Here is a 19,760-nt window from a genome sequence, read left to right as displayed (position 1 = left end):
TTGATATTTTAATTTCAGTTTTGATTTTAGTCACCCTGATGTTACAACAATGCTTGCGATACAAATTTCAAAACATGCATATTTCAACATTGTCTAGGATACTGGATGAGAGAGAGAGAGAGAGAGAGAGAGAGAGAGAGAGAGAGAGAGAGAGATTGTGTGCTTGTGTATAAGTGTGTGTGTGGCGTGGAAGATGAGTAAGAGAATATTGAAAAAAAATGTTTGATGTCATGAATTCTTAGCTTCCAATGTATTTTGTTCATAAGACGGTACATTCTACTGTTCATTTCTTGCATTTCCTTCTTGATATGTTCTCCAAACAGCCATCCTGCTATGTAATTTTCATAGTATTTTCCAAGTGTTTGGCCTGTCTGGAAATAACATTTCTGAATCTTCTGCAAAAATCCAACTGACAAGCTTAGTGTCCATCTTGGTAATGCGCCCATAATGTGTGCAGTGTCTGAATTTTTGTCCAGACCAGAATTCATCTGTCAACATGGCATACTATACGCACTGTGTTTAAAAGATTAATACTTTCCAGCTACACATACTTTAAGGAGAAGGATGAGAACACTTGTTTTGTAGGACAAAGAATATAATGAAAATATTTTCAAAGGTAACAGCCTTTCTCCATTCAATGGGACACTGAAGCAATTTTATGATGCAATATTTATTTGGATCAGACATGGATTGACTATAGGGAAAGTACTGTACTTGCTTTGATTGGAAGCTTAAATAACATTCTAAAAATCGACCACTCATAATACTTTATAACATCCATTTAGTTATTCTTTATTGCACATGAACAATAGAACTACATTCCAAAAAACACAAATGTATTAACATTGGAAGTTATTTTCACTGTATCAGTTAAATTCAAAGTAAACTTCCGTTTGACTTTCAGCCATTTTCTGTGGAAGGAATTTTCTCTCTCTGCTTTCAATGGCCGACCACGAATTACAGTCAACTTGCACCTTTTCCAACCCGCCCAGAACCAACTCGCCCAATATTGCAATGCCAACTCGCCCATTGTTTGAGATGTAGTTGTAGATTCCATGTACGCAAACCCGATGCTATTTTCACGTCGGGCCAGTAACTCGTGAAAGACGGTCCTGCTGTTCCTAAAGGCGTGAGCCAGTAACTACAGTAACTTTCCCTATACGTAAAGAAGCCGAACGAAATTTATTCTTTCAAGAGATTTGCAAAACGTGAAATTCGTAAATAAATACTTTCCGTGTTGGCACATATTTCAAGCCTGCAGAAATATTTGTTGTTGGAAATAAAAAGTTTTTACACGTACCAGGTACTCATAAAATTGTAAAATAGTATCGGGCGAGTTGGCACCGGGCGAGTTGGAATCGGGCGAGTTGGTTCTGGGCGGGTTTGAAAAGGTGCGAGTTGACTGGTACCTGCCGGTCACTGGACCCTTCCACCGTTAATCGCTAGTGAACTAACGGTTTGGGACGTCACGAGAGCAATTTTCTTTTGCGGTCTGTGAGCGGTTGACTTTACTGGTAGGCACACAGCGGACTCAAGCTGATTTCGGCCAAAAATAGTTAGAAAAGAGTAGTTTTCCGTGCTTAGTCCACATTAGGAAAAAAAAAATCAAAAATCAGATGTGGAATTACTTGAAAATGTTCAACGTAAATTTGTTGCCAGCTATTTTAACGGTTGAAGACTTCAGCTGGGAAATTAACTCGCTGAGAGGTAACACAAGATGCTACTACACAGAGGCGTCGTAAGTTGAAGTGGACGATGTTTATTGCAAACGCTGTCAGCTTGACCGACCAGAAAGTCATGCTCTTATTTCTCAAAACTTCACATTAATAGACAATTTTTCAGGGCGTAACCTGAACATGTAAAATACATTACAGGAAGTGACTGTACATTGGCTAAAAAGTATTAAAGAAACTTGATTGGGTAAAAGATAAAATACAAGTACTTGATTGGAAAGAAGTTTCTAAATATTCAGAATTATTCTGCTGAGTTGGCATCTCAACTAACGCTTTTTAATATTTATAATCTGATGCCATTCTTTTGACAAATGCCGACTTCTAAAAATAATAGTTACTACCGCTCCATGGTCAAGACTTGTGGAGCCAGAATTTGATTATGTATGTATGAGCCATTGTTTCATGCCGAAGTCAATTAAATGATGACCACCGCGATGTAGCCATATCGGTGTCATACTTCATTGTTTTAGCTTAATTGTCCATTCGAGTACCAGTATCAATGTCAATGTCAGTAAACATCTTTGTTCATGTTCATCTGACCGGTAGTGGCATTGTTCGTTAATTACACCTTGGCAATGATACTTGAGGTAATAAAAGAACTACCAGTAGTAATACTCCAGTAAACAAAAGAAAAGACCCTCCACGTTGTACCGTGTGACATTGTTTATCCCAGTGAACGTTCGTTATGAGTTCAACAAAATTGTACATATTCCCTGTTATACTTTTACTTTAAAATTACAATCGTAACAAATTCATAAAATATTTGTGTTTTCAAAACACATATTTCATATCATGCTAACCAGTATGAAGCTCTCTGTACCTTGTTTAACTTACCAACTTTGGAGAAACGTCGCTGTTATCTTGATATGATGTTTATACACAAGTGTGCAACTGGAGTTTATAATTTACTAGATGTTTTATCAAAGCTATGCTTTAATGCACCTGGCAAACTTTTGCGCACCTGTCCCACATTCAGACCACCTCGTAGCCGTATGAATGTTTTTAAATTTTCTCCTCTTAACAGATGTATGAGTAATTTTAATGAATTGTTTCGTAATAATCATGATTTTTAATGATTCATTTAAGTCTGACATTAGACATGTTATATTTTAATGGCTGTTCTTGTTGATTTGTTTGCTTTGTTTTTTGTCTGTGTGTATCCTACACTTGATTTTAGTTTTGTAAATACTTTTTGTTTGGTGCTGGCTTGTTCAGTGTTTTTTTTACCGTTTTCTTTTGAGCTTTTGAGTAACCTGTAAATGGGACTTGATCCCGTAGGATTTCCGAATAAATAAATAAATAAATAAATTAGGACCGCGCCCGCCGTTATTTCCTGTGAGAGTCAGCAGGGATGTGGTTAGCCCGTACAGGTCTGTGTGTTCCCGGCGTTATACGGCCGTATAACGCCGGGAACACACAGACCTGTACGCAGGGCTAGGCTGTGGTGGGAGGCCGTATAACGCCGGTGACAGCTCTGCCATGCAGAGCTAAGCTATAGCAAAGCCTAGCTCTGCATGGCAGGGCTCCGTGTTACGGCGTTATACCGCCTCCCACTACATGGAGGCCGTATAACGCCGGTAACACACAGTCCTGCCATTGCCATGGCATGGCCCTGCGTACCGTGCTGTGTTCCCGGCGTTATACCATATCGTGGGAGACTGTGTAACGCCGGGAACACACAGAACGGTTTGCAGGGCTATGACACGCAGAGCTAGTTGTCATGTGAATACCAGGAACACTGTATACAACAACAACCGAGTAAAATAGCTAGACCATGGCATTACCACAGTCGGGCGACCGGCCATTTTGTGTAAATATAAATATTGGGGTCAAGTGAGGACAAATTTGCGACCTCATTCGAGAGTTTCCGTACAGTGCGTTACTTCTCTCCATCGGAATCTATCTTACGAAATGTCAATTGACAAGTATCGTACATTATTGATGTATGTAAAGTTTTAAAAGATAAAGATTGCAAAGATACATAATTGAGAAGTGTTTCCACACATGCTATGCTGCACTCCGAGTAAATGGTTTGTAAAAGGCTATGATCTGTTGGTAAAGAGGGCGCAATTTTTCACCAAACTGCAAGAAATGAACGCTTGCGCTGAGTAACAAGCTCCCGGGAACAAGTTCTACTTCCTCGTGAAGCGGTAGGTACATGACATTATCCACCCCGTCGTTTTTTGTAGTTCACATTTTAGGGAAAGTTTTCAGCCCAAAAACTGTGTGCAATTTGCTCATAGTACTCATATGTAGTACTTCGAGTGACAAGGCTGTGGCGGAAGTGTTTTTGCAAACTGGCCCTGGCTATTTGTATTGAGGACTTTGGCCTATCCTTGTTGTTTCGCACAATGATTCAATAACAAGGAATATGATGCTACTGTTTACGCAGTTCCGATTTTAGAGCAGGATCGAATGGAAACAACTAATTGCCGCAAACAGGAAAGGGACGCTACCAGTACCACCTGTGTCTGTGTGTGTGTGGGGGGGGGGGGGGGGGGGGGGGGGTACTGCCAGGCCATAGCCTGCTGCATATTAGCTGCAGTACAGTAGTTCGAGGTTTGGCCTGGATATTTGGGTCGGACAGCAATCTGGTTTAAGGTTGACTATCCACTATGTGCTCAGATTTGTTGAACTGAAGTCTGATGATAAAATGTTTTGAGCCAATCATACCATTTTTGGCTGAGCAATATTCTTCTCTGAGACTGAAACCTCTTTTATGATATTTTCAAAATCAGAAGTGATTTTGATAATTTAATATTGTACACTTCTCTAGTTTTCCCAATAGCTTTTAAAATTTGTTAAAGGAGACTAGTGTCATTGATGATGTTGTTTGATGCCATTTATCTCAATGTAGTGATAGTTTGAGTGAACATTTATGCTCTTTAACATACAGACCTATATATAATCATAGAGACAGTACAAATTAGTCAAGAGAATTGAGCTAAACCTTTGCTAAGAATATCTAAGTGACCATTAGACATTTTTTTCCTTTTAGAACATCATGCCTACACATTGAAGCCATCACCAAGGAAACAACCCCAACATCCTGGTAAGATTTCTACACTTTCATAACTAGTTGATCATATTATACAACGGTGTTTGTCTCTCTCATTTTGAATATGACAATATGCCAAAATGTAAAACCACAGACATCCTGGGTGATATTTATAGCTTATTTAAGCAATAAATCACACCCAGCGACGTTATACAACGAGATTTTGACCAGTTCATGACATATATGCATGAGCGATAGCGAGTGCATATATGAAGTGAACTGGTCAAAATCGAGTGGTATACCGTCGCTGGGTGTGATTTTTGCTATTATATCATAACAGTATTGAAATTCTGGCGTGGAACATCAAAAAAGGATTTTTGCTCAAGCTGAGAGCTCATGCATATGCCAGCCATGGTATATCGCCAATATACCACCGTTCTTTTCGCGTCTTGACCAATCAGATCACTGTATTTGCACCATCAATATACTGGTAGGATATAATATCCAATATTGCCTGTTTCAGTGTCGTATCAGTATGAGTGTCATTTGTGCTGCATCAGACATGAGGCGAAGTCAAGTGTGATGCAGCACAAATGACATGATTGCTGATGCAATGCAAGGAACAGGCGATATTGGGTAATGCTAGTATAGTACCCATTGCCCAGAATATTACAAATGATAGGAAAAACCTTAAATTTTGAGGCTTTACTTTTATTCTGCCTTTAAGATAGATAAATGCATAATTATGGAAATATTTGTATAAACAGGCTTCATTCGGAAACAATATGAAGTCAACATGACGTGTGACAAATCCTCAATATCTCAATGAATACCAAGAGCAAAGATATCAGGATTTAAAGATAGTCATACGGGAAAAACGTTTTAGTTGAAATGCTAGTACTCCCGATACATGTATGTTAGTACAATCATTACCAATCAAAAACTGACCTCCATTTTGGTTGCACTCCATCGTCATAAGGAGCAGAGAGAGGCGGCCATTTTGTTTGTTTACACTGAGAGTTGCCGTGTCAACAGGTGTTGTGTGCGTGACATCACTCTCACGCCATGCACTCACTACCTGTTTTGAGGTTGACAATGCTGTGCGAAAAGAAAATATTCACTGGAGCTTGTCTAAAATATTACTAGAAATTTAACAGAATAAGTACAAGAGGACATTACATGATTCCACACGTAATTCCCGTATCTACCTGAAATATACTTGTTCCTAAAATTTTTATGTCGGCAACAATGCATCGTTGGTGGAGAGCAGCAGCTATCTTGTTTGTTTACTTTGTTTACTATCAGATTGCAAATGTAGTTTGGGAACAGGCCAAATCTGAGGATGTCTGTCGTGCATATCCTGACATTTACCATAAAATATCACGGCTGATATTTTATGGAACACATCACCAGGATGGAGCAATATCGGAATGGGTATATGATAATGACTAAGGGAATCCCACATCAAAAGGATTTGGGATAAGATTTCTCACACAAGTTGGGGATATTTTGTCTCAAAATGGCCCGTGGTTGGTGTGAGTTGTGAGCTTGATATTTTTATAGACACTAAAATATTTTCAATGATTTGTAATCTTGTCTGGTTGCAAGCAGAGTAGAGGTTGTGTAGAGTTAACCAGACTTTAAGCGTGTTTCAAGTTGTCAAACATAACAAATAACTTTTCATGTCAAGCAAAAAAATAAAGAGAAATGCTGAAAAGAACGCGACTTTGTCCCTTAAACTTGTTGGCTTATTTTTGTTAGTTGCATAGAGAGCTAAAATGTCATCTAATACAGTCAGATACATCACTCCACATTTCATGAAAACGGTGCAGGGGTAAGCAAATCTACCGATATGAAGTCTTTGAGCACCAGTTTTCACCAAGGACGTCAATTATTTTGATATTTATTTTTTTCCACATATTGTTCTCAAATTGACCAGTGCATACCGTGATTGGAAAAAATAGTGATTTCTGATCTAGAATGGAAAGTTGGACTACAAGACAAAGTTCCACGACCACTGTATTTACTTTGACTTTGACTTTGATCGTAAGACCACTATTTTCAAATGGAAATGCTCAGCCTAGGTTGCGTTGCTTACTGTAAGATATCCAAATATATGGACACCACGTCATATTGAAATACAGGCAGACATTTCCAGACTGATCCCAATAGCTCCCCATGTTATACATATCCTGATACATTCAACAAACAGGGGCTGAAACACGCCATCAGGTATATGACAAATTTATCGTCATTGAAATATCACTTTGTCAGATATACCAAACGTAATATCACAGTTTCAGCTGTACACCAAGAAATTCATCTACTTTCCATTTAATTTCAGATACTGCATCAAAATGGCTGCACTGTTTGTTGCTGAAGAGTGGGACAGGGTAGGTAACCCGATGGCTGCCCTCAACTGCCAACTTGCTTGCAGATTAGCAGAAGAGAGAAAAATTCCAACTAACTGCATGGTGCTAAGAGTGCATGATGCAAAAGAACTAGACGGACGTAACAAGGTCAACATAATAATTCCGCGTTTGGATAAACATGTTGAAAATACACTAAAGGATGAAAAAGCAGAACTCAAATGGCTACTTTCACCGGAGACTTATTTCACTCAAGTGTATCAGCTCCAGAATGTACAAACCATTGTTGGACATTTCCCAGTGACCAGTGCTGCTGCTTTCATCTTGAAGGATCGATTCTTCCCAAATGCCAAGGTTGTTCTCATAAATCATGGCATTCAAGCATCTCTGAGTGAAAATCATGTGGAAGAAGCCGCAAAAGCAGATGTGGTATTCTGTTGGCAAAAATGCCTTTAATCATTTTTCATTGCGATACAGACCAAAGGGAGATAGTATTAAACATGAACTGTATCTTCCAAGACCAGACAAATTTTTCTTTGACTTAAACATCAGTATTGATGAAGAGCCTATACCAATAAAACAAGTATTGTCAACTGTTGGATCTCGGATTGATTGTGAGTTCAACAAAACTTTGGCCTCTGCAATTGGTCAAGCTGTTACCTTAATCAATCAATTAAAACCAACAAATCTGCCATGTTGGCATGTCCGGACAAACATTCCGCAGAACTGTGAGCTAATAGACTCGAAGTTGACCAATTTTTCAAAATGTTCACATTTAATTCTAAACATAAACCCCCCATATGGCTCTCAAGAGGAGTTGAGCGAAGAATTACTGCAAAGTTATCTCTGTGTTATACCTCCTGATGAGCTGTATGGAATGCAGGGTTTGGAATGTATTGCTGCTGGTTTGCCAGTTTTAGCTCCAAGGAGATCTTCTGTGGGCGATCTGATCACAATCCTGTGTCCAGAGTATGAAGAATCTCTACTGTATGACAGCACTTGTGAAAATGACCTGTGTAAGAAGATTACAAATGTGTTATTGGATAAAAATGCTGAGGTTAAAATGAAAGTAGCAAAGAGGTTTGAAGCAAAGCTACCAAGATGACACAGAAATCTCAAGGACGTCTGGACTGTTCTTCTCATATTTTGTGACGATGCCAACATCACCACATGGGACATTGGAACCTGGTAAGATATATAGATAATCTTATTATACTATAATTTTGTACACTACTGTGCATGTATGAGGCTTTTTGTTGTTATCATAGGGTGAGATTGTGATATTTTGACTTCAACCTTGCACTAATGAATGATAGATAATTTGACACATATATCCCTTTTCCTGCAAGAAAGTATCACTTCCCCATCAGCCAAGTCAGTAAAAAGCACTATTGAGCCAAACCATGTATTGTCCACCGACTTGACTTGGTTTGTTATAGCAGCTTTAGTCTGTAAAAATCATGTTTACAGTATCTCTGTCTTCAGGGATCTTCAAATCTTCAAGTCTTTTTTAAAGTACACCATATGGGACAATGTTTTGCTTTACTATTTTTAACCAACTTGACCTGATGGGGAAATATTGACTTGGCAAGAAAAGGGTAAAAGCATTGATGCCATGTCTGTCTTTCACTAGACACATGTAGTGTACGCATTCAACACTTTTCAGGTGATGGAAAATTTTGTATTTTTAGCTCACATTTGGTATACCAATGTGAGGTTATCGTATAAACTGAATCAGTTCATTTGCATCCGATTTGCATGTCTGTATGTATGTATGTACGTATGTATGTATGAATGTATGTATGTCCGCCCACGTCAAAAACACTCAAACCGCAGAACCTACTGTCTTAGTATTTGGCGTACAGGTGCACATAGGAGTGGAGATGTGAATTTGTTCAAATGAACTTGTCAGTATCAAAAATATGCAAATGAGGGGAAAAAAGGAAAAACCCTGCAAATTGCTAAAACTCTGTAACCGTTGGTCAGATTGGGTTGAAACTTGGTGTGCAGGTTCCTTTAGGTATTCTAAATTAAAAAATTTTGGATGAAATTTGCATGTTTTCATTTTTGGGTAATTTTTTCAGTTTTTAGTCAAAAAATGTTTTTCTCTGAAACCACTCATCTGATTGCTTTGAAAGTTGGTATACATGTTCCTCAGGATGACCACATTCTAGTCAAGAGTGTATACAAATTGAATTGAAATTTTCATATTTGTAATTTTGGGGCAATTTTCCAAATTTTTGGTCAAAAATTTTTTTTATTCAAAAACTGCTGATCTGATAGCTTTATATTTGGTATAAAGGTTCCTCAGGTTGATCACAATCAGTTTTATGAATATTGTGAAGATATCTCGAATTTTGTATTTTTGCTGAATTTTTTGTGTTATTTTTCTCATTTTAAGTAAAATTTATTCTTTCCTGAAACGGCTAGCCCGATTGCTCTCAAATTTGGATTGGATGTTTGCAAGGGTGTTACCCTTCTAATTGTTGAAATTACGACAAAATTGGAAATATTGTCATTTTTTGGTCAAAAAATCTTAAAAAATATTTTCTTTTTAAAGCCCCTGGACAGACAGCTTTTATATTTGGTGTACAGATGTCCAGGGATGACAATAGTTAGATATGTGGAAATTGTCCTGAAATATACAAATTTGTATTTTTTAAGACAATTTTGTCATTTTTGGTCAAGAAAACTTGTTTTCAAAATTACTTGTCTGATAGCTTTGTAATTTGGTACAAAAGTCCCGAGGGATGTTATTAGATAAATTTTCAGCTCAAAGTGTTGGGAAACCCCCAAATTTTTATATTTTAGGTAATTTTCTCAGTTTGTGACCTTAAATGACCTACACCAACCCAGGATATGTTGTGAGAGAGTTTCGAAGGCTGTGAACATAATTTTGTCATATTTAATATCAATTTGTAGTAAAATTTGATCCAGAAAACAAAGTTGAGGTAAATTTTTTCATTGCGAACCAATTTTTGCAACTTTTGCATGTAAGACACACAAGAACTGATGAGAAATTTGGATCCAGGATAATTCCAGATGTCATAATCCCCACACAGTGGAAGGCATTTCACTATCTGTAACTGATTAAAGTGTTGTTTACACTCAATGGTAGCACTCATAGCATTAATTAAAACATCCCCAAGGTTGTAAATACATTTCCTGCCAGCTGGTCTTAAGGGGTGGAACATTTGATATTCAGGAGGGGGTAGGGGCTAGAAGATTGATGAGGTAGCATTACTTTTACCAGATCCCTTGTACATTTTTTCCCACTCTTTATTTTTTTCCCCACTCTCCCACCTTTTCTTTTTGTCAAGCTTCTCTGGCTAATTTTTTTGTTGACATTTGCTTTATGTATGTAGGATCTGCTTGTCCCATTGCTATAGAAGTTGATATGCATGTTCCTAAAGATACCTCCAGTACCTAAGTTGCAGACCTTATTTGCTTTTGTCATTCTTGTTTTTCTGGTTTAAATATTTCTTGAATTTACCAATTCAAACCGAATGTGAGCACACTGTCCTTGACGGTATTTTTTGGTGTAGTTATGCCATATGTGGTGTAGATGTGCCATTGTTAAAATGAACTTGTTAGTCTCATAAATATGCAAAGAGGTAGAAAAAGGCGGAAAGTGGTCGAAAATCAAGAACTGAGGAACTACTCATGTACTGACTTGAGACAATCTGAGAAAATTCATAACATAATCACAACCTGTCGCTCACATACTCAATTTCCATCAGAACTTGGGATGCTCTTTGATTTCAGAACTGTAATAAGAATAATTGGCTAATGCTGACCATAAATGTTTATTGATGGGCTTTCAGCAAGGACCAAACCAAATTTAAATGATTGACTCTTCCCTGGCACATTGATTGTTGACTTTATGCCTGACTCAATCTGATTAAAATCAGATGTAGAGTACGGCGACGTCTACTTATGCTTATACAGTATTCTCTTGCTGTCGCCTCTCACTACATCTGACCAACTCCCATAAAAGGTCGTGTTAAAATCTCGCGCTCTGGCCAAAACAGCCGACCTATCAAAAGGCGTCTTACAGATAACAATAGGTATGAATCGACTCGCAAGCATGTATATGCGCCAGAAGATGCGCGAAAAACAAGATTGCATCAAAGTGTGTAACCGAGCCATCCACCCCATTGTAAACACAGGCGTACGGCGAATTTTAAAATCACCTGTCTGTAATTTTAATGTTGAAATATTGCTTTTATTAGTAACTGTACAAGCGGAAAGCATGCAGACAGCCTTTGAGACTAGCCCTGTGTACGATGCTGTGTGTTCCTGGCGTATACGGCCTCCCACCACAGCTCTGCTGACTCTGTCATAGGTATACATGGCGACATCTGTTCCCCGATTTGGATGCGCACAAAAACTATCTTTTCTAACATCTTTTGGCCGAATAACTCATCAGATAATGTCACTAGATACGCTCTTGCAAGATATGGCTGGCCTCTGGACCCATGAACGTGAATCACTGGTAAACTATGGTTAGAACGTCATGAGAGCAAATTTTTTGCAGTCTGTGAGCGATTTAGTGATTCGGGTAGTGTTACGTGCAGAGAAAACGAACAAAAGGGTGAACTCAGCAGTTTCCGTTTAAAACAAAATTTATTACGAAAATAAAACTAATCGCTAAGTCAGGGATAGAGTACAAGCTTTAAAAGTGTACAGACTACTTATCTCAGCTGGGACGGCAAAGCTCCAGTCTCAGAGTTGTAACAGTCTGTCGGATGAATGAACAGTCCTTTGGCTTGCAGGCTTGAAGTTGCACAAAGTCCACAGTATAAATCCAGCGTTGGCAGTGAAGGTCTTGAAAAGTCTTGAGAATGACTACTGCTGGAGTTTAGTAACACACAAGAGACACGATCCCAAAAGTCTGACTGGAAGCTGTGCACGTCCCTTTTATACCCATGTGCTTACATAAAGGCATATAAGAACAATCTGGAACTTTTATTGACATGCTAATTACTGTTCTAAAATTATCTCTCTTACACAACTAATTAAATTTCTAGAACATTCCAAATATGACTAATTGAATTCAAGGTTGTGAGGTCATTAAGGGCAGTGACCTTGAGAATGTTCTAGACTACATGTAATTGAACTCAGGTCATGATGAGTGTGGGGGGAAATGACTTACATAACAGGTAGGCATACATTGGAATCGAGTTGATTTCAGCCGACAGTAGTTAGAAAAGGCAGTTTTTCGTGCGCGGTCAAAATCGGGACCGCAGTTGCTGTGTATTCCGCCTATGAGAGTCAGCATATAGGCCGTATATACATGTACGCGGGAACACACAACATCGTACGCAGGGCTACTTTTGAGACATACAGTGCAGTGAGCAGCGCCCAGTGCACAGCTTTGGCTGCTCAGCTCTACTGTACTTATACACTCCAGTATAATGTGTACAATACAGCCAAGCGGCCACAAATTTCTAGACTGAAATTTGAAAGTGCATCGTGTTGTTGTACTTGTCACATCGACAAACTCGTCCTCGCGATCGCGTAACATGCAAACCGATTGGTTGCTTCAGAGCGTGAGATTTGAACGAGACCTATGGGAGTTGGTCAGATGTAGTGAGAGGCGACAACAAGAGAATACCGCGTAAGTAAAGACGTCGCCGTACTCTACATCTGATTTTAATCAGATTGTACCTGACTTTGCCCAAAAGCTAATATTAATAGTCAGTATGTCACCCTTTCTTTCTTGAATATTATCAGTTAAACATGGACAGTATTGCCACATGATGGCCATTTTGTTATGGTATTTTTTATGTCGACAGCCATATCTCTTGCAAGTCTCAACCGATTTTATTCAAAGTTGGTACGTGGACATTGACTTATGTCATACATATGCATGTTGATTTTTTAGACAGTTAAATCAAATATGGCTGCATGGCGGCCATTTAGTTACGATTTTTTATGTATAGAGCCATAACTCACACATCTTTCCACCAGTATCATTCAAAGTTGGTATAAGGATATTGACCTATTTCATACATATGCATGTCAATTTGTTTCACGGCATGTAGCAGTATCATGTCAATTACTGAAGTTTCGTAATTAGGCTGATATGTCAAGAAATACTGCATCAAATTTCATGAAACTTGGTACAGATGTTAAACTCACATTGCTTTAACAATGAAAAAGACATTCATCAGTGTCATTTTAATTAATTTGTAATTGCATATGTAATGAACTTTCCTAACTAGAGTGATATATCCACAAATACTGCGTCAAATTTGATGAAACTTGATACAGATGTTGATCTCATAGTGTTGTAAATACTGCATCAAACTTTATGAAATATGGTACCGGTGATAATCTGTTAGTGTTAGTTGATTAATTCCTAGTTGACTCATTTAATGACCTTTTGTAATTAGGATGGCAGCCTACATTGGTTTTATGTTTTCATCACCATGGAACTCATTCTTGGCCATTGAGCGCCATCTGTATCAAGATATTTTTATGACGAGACCTAATTAATAAAGAGGTCTCTATCCTCTCTGAGGACTTGTTATTAAAGTACCTACTGTGCTCTCGCTGTCGCTCGTAAATTTCGTAAATTACGAACAAAAATGAAAATTTACGAAAAAAAATGAATGCCCGATCGGCCATTTACGAACGATTTTGTTATTTTTGAAGCCTGTTTTTCGGTCAAGATTGTTAATTCCGGGGGAATACTGTCATATATCGTCTTTCAAAACCTACGCTGCCCCTATCATCGGCGCATCGACACATGGTGATAGCTGGCTTTGGACTTTGACCTGTGATAACATGAGCATGCGCGAAAAGGTTTCAAGATCCCCGGGTCTTGTAATCTCATAGTGGTGTGTAAACCTTGTGGTGTGTCATGCATTACCACCCCATTACGGTAGTTTCGAGACACCCAAACACTCACATGCTGTCAACTTTCCGAATGGACTGTTGAAGCGGATCGAGGGAAGCGGGCAGTTACAAATACTTTGGATTGATAGTATCCAGTTGGGAAAGAAAGTTGGGCATAAAAACGGCAACTGATATGAAAAAAATACGAAACAATGAAACCGCCGAGCTAGAAGAGATCAAGAACAGTCAGCCTGAAAGACAGTCGAACTACAGCAGAACTGCAGTCCGGACCGCGCATGGTTGAATATGTACTGCAAAGTGTTTTTCTGTGCATGGAGGTGGAAGCGAGCCGGAAATCTTAGATGTCATAGATTTGTCATTTGACGATCTGCAAATTGAATTTTTCAGTCAGCTTGCCAATTTTAATAGGTTTCCTTCAAAATATTTTACAAAAAACTGTCTCAGCAAATGTTATGAATACTGATAGTTTTCTATGATCCGGAGAAAATGCTGTGCACAGTCCCATGACCAAAAAGTTTATCCAGACAAAAAAATAAATGACGATCATCTGCAACGTTTTAAAAATGTAACTGTCTCTAAGAAAACATTAGCAGGATCACCAGTCTCAGTTTGCGTACTTAAGTTTGATTGAGATGAGACAACATTTGTGCGAAACCACAGACTGCCAGATGTTCTGATCAGTGGTTGTTTAAAAAGAATTTTAGAGATGAACATGGCATAATGACTGCAGCAATAGTGGCAACACCTAGTACCTATGGATGACGTGCATACTTTCAAAGTAACAGAGCTTTCCAAATATGAAAAACAGGGGACAGATTTTCCAGCATCTAAAACTTGTGCAAACACTGATAATTTGATAATATTAATGACCGCTTCATAAATTAATATATATAATCATCAACCACTGACTACACACACAAAGGGAGTTATGATTTGTGTCTCAATATACTGGAACATGTTATGTTGTGTAATAAAGATAGAGTAATTGAATAACATTCATTGGCCATTGACCAAAATTACACACTTTATTGAGACAAGGAAGAAATTTCAATGTTACAAGCATCATGACCTATGATGTACTGTGTTATTCAATAAATCTTTTGAAACTATGATGCGTATCAAAATATGAGTGTTAATTGTCAAAAAAATTAAAGAGGGATTTTTCATTTTCTTTTGCCTATAATGAAATCATTCATAATTTCTATCCCCTTAAAATCATCTATTGAGTACCAGAAGTGCTTGGTGAAAGTTGGTGGGTTCAGAATAACATAATTTCTGCTTACTAATATTTTTTGAACCCAATTCGTAAATTTACTAACAATTTCGAAAGGCCAGGGAGAGCACAGACTATTAACAAGTGGGGACTGTTTATCAACGATGACTTGTTTTAGCATGTAATAATAATAATACCAAATAAGGATTTATAACCTCAGCATATCTAACTTACTGTCTAACAAGACTTAAATTGATCCATACAGGTGCAGGAGTCAGCCACTCAGTTCCTGGTGAAGCTATCACTCAGCAACAACCAGCCCCACAAGCAGAGGCAAAAGGGAATAAGCGACCATGTAAGTGAAATGAAAATCAAAGAAGTATCAGAGAGAATTGTATCTGAAGGAGACTGTGAAGTTGCATGTTCATACCAGTATGTATTATCAATATCTCTCCAATATAATCAGCGTTATTGTCAGGCTCACAATGTAGCAACCATGCAATTTCTCAAGAAATTTCAACACTAAATGCTAACATCATTATAGTTGAATTAATAAAAGGAATAATTCAGCAATGCATTTATTTGTTGACAATTATTCTTTTTTATAGATGTCAAGGCAGATGTGGGTGTCTTTATTGAGGAGAAAGAGGTGATGAATCTTGATGACATGAAAGAAGGAGACAAAGGGAGATAGAACGAAAGAGAAAGAGGATGAAGCCGGAAACACTGAAGAAGATACAAACGGCATCTGAAAAAGTATTTGATTCGACAGTAGAACTAATAATGTCGGGTGACCCTCAGGCGGAGATAAAGATCCAAATGCTGAATAGTGCTTTTAACAAACATAAGGCCAATTTGGAAGAATACGTTGATGAGTCATTGCGTTTCATTCTGAGTTACCTTTCAGTGGAAGATATGGAATATTTCTTGGAGAAATATAAATCTGGGAAAGTTGAGAAGACACTGACTAGAATTCTGATATCACCTGAAATACAAGCCAAGGCTGAAGAGGCAGGATTTACTGTCCGGATTGTTCTGAAGATAAGTGAGACAGAGTTCAATGAAGTCAAGCAGATCATGAAAGGTGAGAACAGCTGTTGTAATTGTGCAAGTACAATATTATAGTAATAGTGTACTTGAGGAAACCCATTTACGCTACATGAAGTGGGGATTTCATCTTTAGAACACCATTGAATGGATTAATATTTCCCTCTAAAGATGGGACAACATTCTGTCAGTCACATCTAGTATGAATATATAACAGACAAACTAAGGCCAATTGTACGGAATAATAGATAATCACTGCTTTAGCACCTTGTAATGTTTCTTCAACATTCTGTTCATTTGTTTAAACTATTTAAACTAATGGTTGTACTCTGGAATAAAATGGACACATGGTGTTCTGCAGACTCAGTACGCTCAAGAGATCACGTGATGCTGGTGCAAACAAACCAAATGTGTATGAACGCGTATAGAAATACACATATTTCTTTTCGCATTTTGGGCACCTGGTTTTGTTTGTACCATGGTCAATTCAAATTCTTACTTTAACCTATTGCCTTGAATATATACATTTGCAATGGTATCACTTTGAACTTTGTCTTTACATTTTCACAATTTGCATTTTCAGAAACAATATGTGATTCAGGATGGATTCATCAACACAGAGGTATTTTAACAGCAGTATCTTGGGTTGCATTTTCTTTCTTTCAGGAATGAGCGTTCCTTCTCCATCAGAGAAAACCAAGCACCCACTACAAGTCTTTGATATCTGGAAAAGATTGGTACTTGCCGATTTCCAAACATCCACTATGCAAGGTATTTGATAGAACAATGTAGATTTAATCCAGTGTTCAACACATTCAGACAGGAGGAATTTTTCTACCCAGCTTTTATGTCTTATTGGCAACACAAAGAGAACAGGTTTTCTTATCACGTATTGTGGGCAAAACCAACTCCAAAATCTGTCATGTACCGATGCCCTGTCTACAATAACTGGGAAAGATATGTACTTGACAATGTACCAAACATCCACCATGCAATGTATTTGATAGAACAACTGAGATTTCATCCAGTGTTCAACATGCTTAGACAGGAGAAATTTTTCTATCCTGCCTTTGTGTCTTACTGGCATCAGAAAGAGAACCTGTATTCTCTACCTCCAACTGTAACCAAGGCAACTCAGTATGCTATCATGTACCAGTACCAGATAAAATGTAAAGAACATGACCTTGATAAAGACAGGGCATGGTCTTCTTTACAGGAAAGATTTCAAGAAATTGGAAAGCTTCTGTATGACAATATTTCTGAGGAGAGTATAGGTAAATTATCCACATCATGGTTTGACTCTGGTATTATAGGTACTGAATTGCATGGTATGGTGGAGAACTGTGGAGATTATTATTGTTTTAATAGTTTGTTTGTTTATGCCTATATCATTGCATGTTATGTATGTGCTGATATAAAGTCAGGTGGCAAATGTTTAGATCAGTTAATGGAAGATAAGATGTTTAATTTCCTCCAGAAAATGTTGCCATATTTGTACTTTTACATACCAGGCATATTAAGAGACCATGCAGAAATTGCATTGTTGAAAGAATACACACAGCGTCTTTTGATGAAGAAAGATGATGTCAATGTATGTCTGGAAAGACTTGGATATTGTCTGTTAGAGTCAAATTGTGCATCTGAGCTTGTGAATGATGTAGAAGTCATGGTTGGGCAACAAATTTTGGATTTGTCAAATTGTACGACTGTTTCAAATCAAAGTTTGCATGCCTTTGCTGCTGTTATACAAAATACTTCCATCATTCAAGAAGTTGTCATACATTCAGAGAAGGAAATAAGTACTTTTTCCTCAGAGTTTAAAGAATGCATTGACAAATTTTTATCAGAGGCCAAAACAACAGATGAGCTGTCTATTGTTGTCAGAGATCAACATGAATTTATTTCCTTTGTGAAATTACTGAGAGCCTTGCCAATTTTGAAGTGTTTTCACAACAAATCAGAATCTGCTCACTGTTATATTCCTGACATACAGTCAGTAAAAGTGACAGCAATATCTACAATTGATCATGTTGATCAGTGTTTTGTAGAAATGTTAGTTCAAGCATTGGAGTGGATGCCACTGTTAGAAAGATTGGATCTTGTAAAGATTGGTCCAGTGTCCAGCAAAATACTGGAGTGCATGGCAAATGTTAAGCCCAAACTCAGCATTTCCATGTTTGGTCTAGCTGAAAATGAATTATCATTTCATGATTGTGAAATGATAGTCAAAGCTACATCATCAATGCCATATCTGAGACATCTGGATTTGAAAAACAATAATATTGGAAGTGTAGGATGTGCTGCTTTGTTACCGATAAAAGATTACATGGAAGTGATCATAGATGGCAATGGTGTTGGAGAAGGTCTTAGTGACATACTTAAAGTGGCTTGTGATCAGGGTGATGTACCAGATGTTAGCAGTAATGAAATTAAAACACTTGTTGATTTCCACCAGCTTCAGAGATCTCTAGACACTGTTACAAAGCTTGATACCAGTAAGGTCCCTCATAGTCGTTTTGAAAAGTTTTGTGACAGTCTATGTCTGTTTACAAAGACAAAACACTTAATATGTCATTGTAACAAATCAATGACACTTAATGAACTTGAACTTTTAATAGCCAGTTTACATCATCTGAAGAACATGACACATTTTGATATCAGGGAAATCCAGGTAGATACAAAGTTTCTTGAAGACTTCTCCATCAGTGATGACCCTTCACTTTCAGGACAGACTTTAGCCATGCCTTTCATAAACAAGATTTTCCTCAGTATCCAACCGTCACTTACAAATCTGAGTATTTGTAGAAGTAATATTTGTAAAGCATTTAGAGGAGAAAGCATAAAACATCTCACATATTTAGAAAAGCTAGATTTAAGTTACAACAAACTGTCTGGTAGTGATCTGGAAAACATTAGTATAAATATTCCAGATTCAGTAGTGTCTGTAAATGTCAGTCATAATTCCATAGAAAGGATAAATGATGTGTCATTCAAACATTGTCAAAAGCTTACAGACATTAACATGAGCCATAATGAAATGCAGAGTCCCTTGAAAGATATATTACAAACATTGCCACCAACAATCCAATATTGTGATTTCAGCAACAATAACATAACAGATGTTTCAGATGTAGGGAAGCTACTTGATAATTTCCAAAACATCAAACATTTGAATTTAGGGTCAAATAGGTTTGGTACCTTCGGTGTACATACACTACTTAATGATATTACAAAATATGACATGCAGTCAAAAATTGATGTCAGTCATAATTTTTCATGTCTGTATAAATATGTAAGAGATCAGTTATCAGACATGTTAGAATTCCCTGATGTTGAAAAGAGTAATATACCGGTAATGTTGAACAGCAAAGATCTGATGTTTGTTATAGAGATAATTTCCAGAGTGACGACACTCAATATTGAGGTTCCTGCCACGCTTACCAAAGTGGATAAACAAATAATGTTTTCTGACCTGAGACTTCTCCAAGCTGTAAGCAATATTTGAAATTTAATGAAATAGGAGATAAGGATCTTAA

The 19,760-nt window shown here is 37.6% G+C and overlaps 1 protein-coding gene and 1 long non-coding RNA gene across 2 annotated transcripts; both read left to right on the top strand.

Annotated features, from left to right (window-relative positions):
* Window positions 1–3,431: 3,431 nt before the first annotated feature.
* Window positions 3,432–16,152, top strand: LOC139142087 (uncharacterized). The gene is made up of 5 exons (XR_011554295.1): window positions 3,432–3,883; window positions 4,732–4,785; window positions 7,076–8,288; window positions 15,443–15,532; window positions 15,786–16,152. It is a non-coding gene; the product is annotated as an uncharacterized lncRNA (long non-coding RNA).
* Window positions 16,153–16,154: 2 nt separating this feature from the next.
* LOC139142085 (internalin I-like) lies at window positions 16,155–19,729 on the top strand. Its single transcript, XM_070711899.1, has 2 exons — window positions 16,155–16,261; window positions 16,891–19,729. The coding sequence occupies exon 2, from the start codon at window positions 17,072–17,074 to the stop codon at window positions 19,727–19,729; it is 2,658 nt and encodes an 885-aa protein (XP_070568000.1). The 5' UTR covers window positions 16,155–16,261; window positions 16,891–17,071.
* The last annotated feature ends 31 nt before the right edge of the window (window positions 19,730–19,760 follow it).

The sequence above is a fragment of the Ptychodera flava genome, chromosome 10 (assembly GCF_041260155.1).
Source record: "Ptychodera flava strain L36383 chromosome 10, AS_Pfla_20210202, whole genome shotgun sequence".
NCBI lineage: Eukaryota > Metazoa > Hemichordata > Enteropneusta > Ptychoderidae > Ptychodera > Ptychodera flava.
The sequence above is the reverse complement of the archived record's forward strand: the minus strand, read 5'-3'. Positions and strand labels throughout refer to the sequence as shown.